The 9,870-nt window shown below is 40.4% G+C and overlaps 1 protein-coding gene across 1 annotated transcript; it reads right to left on the bottom strand.

Moving 5' to 3' along the window:
- Positions 1-1,729: 1,729 nt before the first annotated feature.
- Positions 1,730-9,450, bottom strand: LOC122343081 (uncharacterized protein C4orf54 homolog). The gene is given in 4 exon segments (XM_043237401.1): positions 1,730-2,314; positions 2,405-2,448; positions 4,819-7,248; positions 7,250-9,450. Coding segments are annotated over 2 exon segments (4,170 nt in total). The 5' UTR covers positions 8,996-9,450; the 3' UTR covers positions 1,730-2,314; positions 2,405-2,448; positions 4,819-4,824.
- Positions 9,451-9,870: the final 420 nt, after the last annotated feature.

Raw genomic sequence — 9,870 nt, 5'->3', positions numbered from 1 at the left:
AATCAAGCGGGCCCCACAACAACTATCTGCTTCTCTTGAAGATTTAAGGCCTTTTGAGGTCAACGGCGCTACACGAGGGTGTGAGAAAAGGGACGGCGATAGAGTACGTCAGGTCTTAGGGAACGATGACCACCATCTGATTCCCTTCACTTTGAAAATCTGGAATCTAAGGGTGCCGGAAAATAAAAAAGTAAATTAAAAAGTTCACCAAATTAAGGTTTTAGTAATGCTTAGGCTATCAAAATACTTTTAGTTGTGTTTAGGCTACTGTACGAAATGTACAAAACATCTCTTAAAATTATTTTTTGGATTAAGAGAGAAATCAATGGCTTAATTTTGATGTTATAATGTTAAAATAACGCCGGCTATTGCTAAAAATAAACCCGTGCTACTTGTGTCACAAATGAGCTTGGGGACATTCGATTACTTTTTAAATCTTTGCCGATTATTCACATTTAATGTTTCATACTTTCTACATTATTATTGTTACCTTAAAGATAAAAAAAGGAAATCTAAAAATAAAAAAATATTTTATTAATATAGAATCATTTTAATATAATATATTCAAACCAGTCAGATGTCACTATATAATGCAATTTTAAGTTACCTGACAAAACTATATGTATATGTAACAGCAAAATGTTATTGTATATGGCTGTTGTGAATTTGTTTTGAGTGCATACAGTGCAAACCAACCAAAATAACGATATAACACAATTTAACGTGCAATTCTAATAAGGGAACATTCAAAGACTAGGTGATCTTTTTAACAGCCCTTACAAAAGGCAGCTGTGTAGGCCAATAGATTCCTTCAATGTTACTCGTGTACTATTAACATCTCTGGAACTAGACGTATAAGTGATTTTAATAGTGCAATGACGTGCATGTTCCACTGAATGTGTTTTAATGGGAGTTAAGGAGACTACTTGATTTATACTTATAAAACTAATAGAATTGGATGTTTTATATAATATTTGTAAAAATGTTTAGTACAACAAAGCACCGTGTTTACGTATCACAAATACCGTAAGTATCAAAAAAAGTATCTAAAACCAAATTTTGCTTTTGTTTTCCTTCAACATCTATTGGTGGATTTTTTTTAGCATTATATAAAATTTTATTAAACTTATAAAACTTGCTGTTATATTTACTGTTAGTTACTCACCGTCGGAAAAAACCCATATTTAGCATACCAAGTTCTCGTATAATAAGTACGATAATGAATATCAAAACAAGTATTATAATTTATTATTAAGAAGGTTGTAGCATCTTAATTTGTTTTGCTGTGATTCAATATTATGCATATAATGCCGCATATTATTATTTATTATTTTTCATCGTTTTTTCTCCGTTTATATTTTTAAGTAGCAACTCTCGTTGTGTGTTGGTTATTTTTTATTTTAACCAGCTGTTATCTTTTAAGGAATTTAATTTGAATGTCACATTTGTAATAAGCATTTTTAAAACTGACAAAAATAACAATGCATTTCTTCTAAAATTGGTACATAGATTGGCCTGCAGATCCATATACCTTTAATATATGATCGATGTAACAAAAAAGACAAAAAAAAAAAAAAAAAAGAACAGGGAGGACAGATGATGGAAAAGAAGGGGTAAAACAGAACAAAAGTGTAAGCAGTATAATACTGTGGAGGCAAAAGGAGATAGCAACATGCCTGCACTGCAAACTGAGGTAATCGGCAACATAAGGATTGAGACATTTTTTTAAATGTACAAGTATTTTCAGTTCAAGCATTATTATTATTATTATTATTATACAATGACCCTATACAGAACTCCCTAATGATCCATCACTATAATCACAATTCTCACCACAGTGAGAGGAAACAGACACACATTTCCTCTGTCTCTCTCACACACACACAACATGGGCACCACACAAAATGCTTCTCTTTCTCTATCTCTGTTTCTCTCTTTCACACAAGCCATGCTTTACTCAGTCAGAACCTGCTACCTAAAGGTAGCTATAAAGGAGTCCATAAAAATGTACAAATACAAACACTTTATACAACAAAATGAAAACTTGAACAAAAAAACATTTTCTCTATGCAGTGGTGGATGGACAAAAATAGTTGCCTCAAAAAGTCTACAGACCGCATAAATGGCAAATGTTTGTGAAGCTGCTTTAAAAATGTTTCATCTTTAGCTTTTCAACATCGCAAAAGTCACAGATCAGGAGGCAACACCGGGTAGGAATTGATGAAGACAGATGTGGGAAACTGTGAAACATGTCTGAGGAATTTTTTTATGAAGTGGGAGGAGGACTGTCTCCGACAGACAAACACAGACCATCCTGAGAAGGAAAAGGAGAGAACAGACCAATCAAAGAAACAATAAATATCATTGCTCAGTTATATTAATCTAACAGTGATACTTAACTTACTTATTTGGGTGTTTCTTTAACTGTGCACATTTTGGCCCTGTGGACTTTTAGAAGAAAAAAAACATAATTAGTAATTAAAATGTTTCTACTTATAATGTTATTCTATTACATTTGAAACTCAAAGATTTTGATTTTTTTATATACATTCTAGTATAAAACAAATATAAATGTCAGTCTCATAACATTTCTTAACATTTCATAATAATTTATGTAGCATATACAATTAAACATATACACTTTTCTTTGAATAATATCAAAAAATGAAACATTTTGACCAAAAAAAAGAGAGAAACTTTTAAAATCGTTTGCTGTGATGGAAATTAAAGTTTGTTAAAAATGTAAAAAATAAAATGTGTGTAAAAAAATAACAAGCTGTTTTTCACACAATAAATATTGAGTTCATGATTATTTCACTCTTTGTTTAGATAATGATTATTAAAAAAAATAATAATCATATTTCTATGACAGGTTTTTTTATATTTGAACATCTTCGCCCAGTTTAAAAAAGAAAGAAAGAAGAAAATAAAACTAAATAAAAAGGGGGAAGATTGTATTATGACCATTTCTATTGAAATGCTATAATTTTATATACTACTGTACGGCATTCAGCATAACACGGAACAAAAACAAAGGATTCGAATAAGCCAGCGCGACAATGCTTAGTGTCTTTTATCACAAGCATTGAATATGTAGTCAATGACCATATTGCTTTCATCACAGCTCCAGTATTGCAGCAGACTGTAGAATCTGAAGTTCACATATGAATGTCCCTCTCACTCTGTCTCTCTCTATAAAAAGGTTTGACCCTGCTGCAGCTTGTTGGTCCTCTGATCGGCCCCAGCAGCTGTCATCCTACTGCCTCAGCACAACAAATACTTTACTCGCCTACTGACCTTTCCACACACATACACACGCTCCAGCTCACACTCACACATGCATACTGTCAAGTGCCAGCAATAGTTGCCAGCGTTTGGTATTTCTATGATTTTGTTGATGTGCATCACGAGAAAAAAATGATACATGCATATTTTGATAGCATGGTACGTACATGCGTATCGTTCGCCAACTCTCAACATTGACTTTTTGAGTGTATAATGAGACATTAGTCATTGTTTCCTCTGTGGATTTCTTTCTCATCTCTCGTAAACATCTGTGTTTTGCTTGCCGCAGTGGCCCTTATTTTGCTCCCTGACACTGTTCTTTGTCAAGCTGCTTTAATTCAAAACAGAAAAATTCAATCAAATGTGTTACTGGCGATAAAGCAACATCAATACATCAAACAGACATTATAAAACAAATAAAATCCAAAAACCTGGACACATGAAACTATCTAACAAGTCTCATCTTTTCGATAATATTCAGGCCCAAGCACATCAGATATGCTGTAAAATTCCTAGCTTCATTCACATTCACTTTTACACACAATATTGCTCCACAAAGCCATACAGATAATCATACACACAAAAGCATTTGTTTTTCTTTTTTGCCTGTCCATATGCATGTTTTGTAGCTGATACTAAATATTATTAATAACTCATACTGTTAAGAAATCTTGACTGTAAGAAGAGAAACAAGTGACTGGGATTCAGTATAATCTGGCTCCCACTTTATATTAAGTGACCTTAACTACTATGCACTTACACTTAAATTAATTATTTGATAAACTGCAGTTATTCTGCACATACATTTTTACATTGTAAAAAAAAAATAAAAAACAGCTATGCAATTACATCCAATTTCTGTAATTACATGTATAATTGCACTGTTTATCCACCCTTAAACCTACCCATACCACCAAACCTATCCCTAACCTTACCCATATCCCACCTCATAGCAGCAAAAGTGTTACAATACAGTAAGAACACAGTAGGTACTATGTACTTATTCTTTTTTAATGTAAGTACATAGTTTTTAAGTAAAGCCAATATAAAGTGTACCACCTTTGAATATGTATGAATTAAGTGCTACTAAATATGAAATATTAAATAATAACATTTGCAACAGATAACAAATGATGCAAAAATTTGCAAACAAATGATGCCTATTTTTTATAATGGCATTTATATAACTGGATCTAATGATATTTTAGTGAATACTCTCAGAAAAAGACAACTAATATGTACTTTTAAAGTATTAATATGTACCAGTTTGAGATAAATTTAGAGATTAGTTTTTGTCTTTATTTTTTAAATGCAAATTATTTATTTTATTATTTGAAACAGTTTTTTGTAAATCATTTTACTACCTTTTGTCTTCATTTTCAACAGCAAATTGATGATATTATATATTAAAATCTGAAAGCTTAAATGAAAGAAGTATTTCTTTTGAATAAATGCATTTTTTATATTTTGTTGAAGACAATAAGCTCGAAGACAATAAGCCCACACACGCAAAGCCATGCAGTGGCAACTTACCTTCCGCTATCGATGCTCCACCACAAAGCTCATGGTTGTGCCGTCAAAGGAGGGAGGAGCAACAATGCGAGCACCTTGCTGGGATGTAATACTAATGACAGGTTTGGAGGTGCTGCTGGGAACTGCTGTGCCCTGTGGGACCAGATACATGCTGCCGGTCTCCACCGTCTCATCTCCCTCCGAGCAGGTAGAAGAGTGGGACTGTGAGACCGGGTGCGGATGGGGTGGCAGAAGGGTCGAAGGGTAGACCAAGTAAGTGGGTGGATAGGCTGCAGCCGGACCGAGGGCGACCGGCGAAACGGACACGGGCACTGGGGTGAGTGATAAAGGAATGTCCAAGTATTGACCACTCTCTGGATGGTAAAGGCGCTGGGCGGCTGGCTGCATGGGCACAGGAGTGTCCACTAAGTAGTACTGGCCAGTGGAGGGGTCCAGCAGGAGCTTGCGCTGGATTTGAGGCAGCGCGATGTCCGCCGGGGGGGTAAGGCAGAGGAGCTGGGGTTGAGCAGCAGGTACGGCCGGCAGGGGCATAGCGTGGTGATATATCATGGCTGTCTGATTATCAGGAGACCAAGACTCCATTACGATAGGCGAGCGCTGCAAGGGCTGATGGGAAGTCTTTGGGTGCGATGCTTGCGAGGGTTTCGAATCAGAAGCGTGAGCTTTAACTGGGATTGTTATGTAATTGTCCGAATCTGTCTGCTGGTGCTCTTTGTGGTGCTTTTCCTCGCTTTTCAGTTTAGAAGGACAGATTTTTAGCGACAGAGGAGCTTTATGAGATTGCGTGGAGAGAGTGTAGTTTCTGCTAGAAAACATCTGCTGAGCGCTGTCATTTGTTGTATTTATACGTGAAGGTGCTTTGAGGTTACTGGCCAGACTAAAAACGCACTTGTCGTTGAAAGGATCTGCCCTTTGGGTTACTAACTTAGCCGTGTCTTCCTGGCTGTGAGAACCTGTTAGCATGCACGTTTTATCCTCGTCAACGCCAGAACTCAAGGTCGCGCTCGACTTTTCAGCGTACAGCTGCGAGCTAGTATCTGCTTTACCGTATTCATTCTCAAAGTCAGTTTTGGTCGTGACTCCTTGCTCCTCTCGAGTGATGAGCGACAGCACGTGACTATCTGTGATTGGTCGCGGAGCTTGCGTTTTGCGCTTCCATTCGTTCCTATCAAAAAAATACAGTTGCTCCATAGTTTTCACAGCTGCCTTTAACTTTTCAAGAGCCATTTGATTTGAAACCTTCGACTCAGGTTTCTTCTCGCTGCCCTCCGCAGCCTTTTCTGGTTTTTGTTTTGCTGCTTTAGCGTCAATTTTTAAGCTAAACTCTGGTTGTTCAGCCACAGGTTGCTTAGCGCACTGCACTCTGGGAATGGAGCGCAAGGTTTGACTTTTAGTAGGACACTCTGAGAGATGTGGCGATAACCTCACCGTTTCACCGACATTCTCATCCGTGTTAACAGGTTCAGAGGGCTTTGCGGCATTGTTTGTGTTTACAGACTGGCATTTTATTACCATTGGCGTAGGAAATGGTTTCTTGTCACGTCCTCTATTAGAAGGTTTGCTCTCCTCTCGTAATGCAGTAGATGCCATCCCTGATGAACCAGAAGAATTTTCTAGCGCTACAAACCGATATGAACTTTTTACCAATTTGCGCACATCTCGAACCTGATGAATAGGTGTCTGGAACTTACATTTGCTATCTCTAATATCCCTCACCATAAAATGCGGCACTTTGTCTGATATGGTCAACAAATGGCTTTTAGATTCGCTCGTCGCCTTTTTAGCACTGGTGTTATGATGGATATTAGGCGTTAACAGGTTGGTGATATTAAACTGATTGCTTTTGTTTTCTTTGACACTTCGCAGACGTATTTTAATTTCGGGGGCTTTTTGACACTGTGACGTTTGGCTTGTATCCGCAGGGCTATGGAGCTGGTCAGAGCTCAGTTTTCCGCACCCTTCCCCATCTGACTCTGCAAGATCTCCAGTCACTTTCAGATTATGTAATGAAAGCCCAGCAGCTTCCTTTTCCTTAGGCATAAGCTGCGAGCTAGGGACATACAAGTGAGACATCTTAATCATCTTACTACTCTCGCCCTCAACACTTTCACTGCTTTCCATCACAGGTCTAATTGAGGTGTCTGGCAGCCGCGACTCCTCCTCCAATGTGCACTGAGATTCTCCATCACCTTGTGCTTCCTGCTCTCCATCTTTCCAAGTTTTAAAAGCACTCTTTTGGCTTGGGGTCAAAGGAGTCTTAAGCTGTTCGCCTGAGTCTAATTTAGAGGTCATTTCGGGGTCGCAGGGCGACTCTGCAGCATGGGAACACAGATTCTCTTGCGGCTGGTCTGTTGCCTCACCAAGCTCCTCTTGAGAGTGTCCTGAGGCGCTTTCTGAAACCTGTCTTTGCAAGCTCTTCACAGTCTCTTTGCAGTCCTTAGAGTGAGGACACGTCCGACGGAACAGGATATGTGTCGCTTATTTCGCCTCTTTCCATTTTACGCTCTTGCTCAAACTGCATTTTCTTGGAAATAACATTTTTCAAAAGACTAGAGGCAAAGATGGCTTTCTTGTGGGCATCTTCAGAGGCCTCACCGACAGGGCTTTCTGCTTCACACTCCGGCGTGCTGCCCATAACATCAGCAGTGGAACGTGACATTATGGCATTCAGAGCGCGTTTTGCGCGCCTCTCGCGCGCAGGTATCCCTGCGCCGACGTTACAGTTAAAGTTCAACGTTTCAGTAAGTGTGATGGTTTCACCCGGTTTGCTTCGCAACTCTATTTTCTTAGACGCCTGCTGGGAGTTCAAGTTATTCTTCAGCGACACCATTTTAGTCTGAGGGCTATGCGTATCGGTTTGAATCGCGTCTTTTGTGTTCGTACATTCGGTGCTTTTATTTCCCTCCATAACGGGCGTGGAGTTCTTGTGCGCCTCGCGTGTCAAATTCCCGTAATTCAAGTCGACGAAAGCGGACCATTTGTTAAAACTCAGTCCGTGTTCTGACACTGAGGACTCACTCGAGCTGCTCAAATTTATGGCATCAAAGTAAGGGCAAGCCAAACTCCGGAAGGAGCGCGCGGTGAGGTTACGCACCTCTTTATCAGCGTCATCCAGTTCGCTGACGGAACTGGACGCGCCACTGGAATATTCGTTGATGTCTTTTCCCCTTAGTTTGCTCGCGAGGTGCTGGCGACCAGGAGGTGGGATAAAGTAGCGGTCAAACAGGGTCTCGCTTTTGGAGTCAGAGCTTTTAAATGAATAATGACTCCGCTCGCCGGCACGTCTGGTGTGAAAGCGGACATTCCTGTGTCCTAACAGACCGGCAGGCTCGTTGACCGCGCGCGAGGACGTTTTGATTGACAGGTGAATATGTCCGGTTGAATTCCCAAGCTGTCCGGCGCCCTCATCCGAGCTGGCACATTTATCCGATTCGCAAAGTTCGCTTTCGGTGCTGACCAGAGCCCCTGTGGCGGAAAGCTTCGCTGCGCGCGAGGCGGGAGGAACTTTGTTGCTCTTGGACTTGCTTTGGATTCTCCCGAGAGTCGTCTCGTCGCTGTCAAAGGATGCGTAGTCAACAAATGAATATACCAGGTTATCATCCTCGAAATCCCAGCACGACCCGCGACCGAACTCGTAATCCACATCGTGATCCAGCTCCGTCAGCTGAATCTCGTGCGTCGTTATGTAGTGCGACTCCACGTCCGCCACGCTCGTGCTGTTTTTGGACTCGCAGCGACTGTTCAAGTACATGTCGGTGTATTGCAACTCCTCCGTTTCATACGACGCGGATTTTGCATCCGTTCCCGCGTCCGCATAATCATCTATCAGCGGGGCGCGCTCTCCATAAAGTCCCTCGGGGTGGCACTTCCCCGCGTCACACTCCTTCGATGAACTTTTATCGGCGTTTCCAGTCTCCTCTCGCTCCCCGGGGCTCCTGATCCCGGGGACGGACGCGTCGCCTTTGCATTTGAATATCGCGAGCTGGTTCCCTTCGCCGGTGAATGTGACTTTCACTGTCTTTGCGCTGTCCGACTTCATGTCCGATGGGTTGCCCAGGTCTACATAATTAGTTTCGCTGTGTTCGTCACTTTTGCAGCGCTCTTTCGTGCCCGCCAGTGGCTTTTTTAACGGTCCGGTGTCCTCTCTGCTCGAGATGGCCGTTTGAAGTGTCTCCATCTGTTCTTAACGGCGTCCCGCACGGAGATCAGTGGTGTTGCCTCTGACACCGGACCGCAGCACGGCTTGTGTGAGCGAGGGGAAAGTGACAAGTGAGCTTGGGGAGACACTGCGACGACGATAGAGGGAGGGGGGAGACAGAGAGAGAGAGAGAGAGAGAGAGAGTGTGTGTGTGTGTGTGTGTGTGTGTGTGTGTGTGTGTGTGAGAGAGAGTGATCCACCGAGTCTCACTGCACAGGTATGATCCCCTTACCGCTAATCATAGGTCTAGTAATGATAATGACGTAAGGCTATAAAGGATGACTACATAGCTGAGATAAACTTGACACTTTTTAGGCTGTCCTCTAGGCAAGGAGCAATTAAGGACGTAAAACGAACACACGTAATGATATTTCAGGATGTCTGGAAACCTTTCATAGGCTATATGTCATGTTAGGGGATAGGTTTAGGCATTGGTGCAGGAGCAAGTCAGAATGAAAAGACTATATAGCCTATATTTTGCTCACAAAAAAAAAAAAAAATCCATAACCCAGTCACGAGTAGGAATTATTTAAATATTTATTTAAATATGTTTTATTATTTTTTCTTTAAAAGAATGAACAAACTAAATATTATATTGATAATGCATTACCATCTTTAGGGCAGAGTGGAAATGTAATAAATAGTACTTGTAGTTATTAGCGGGATTGTCTTTTAACTTAATATTAAGGGTTTCGTTCAAATTCAGGAGCTATGACTGTTAATTCAACCACTGGCAGAATTTACCCCAAAAGTTTCTGACACAGTTAATATTTTAGGAAGAATGTCTCGTGCAATAATTCTATTCAGTAATTTTAAATATTTGTGGGGGTCTTTTTTGGCCTGGATAAATTAAG

Source organism: Puntigrus tetrazona, chromosome 1, assembly GCF_018831695.1.
Source record: "Puntigrus tetrazona isolate hp1 chromosome 1, ASM1883169v1, whole genome shotgun sequence".
NCBI lineage: Eukaryota > Metazoa > Chordata > Actinopteri > Cypriniformes > Cyprinidae > Puntigrus > Puntigrus tetrazona.
Note: the sequence above shows the minus strand (reverse complement) of the source record. Positions and strands in the feature narration are given on the sequence as shown.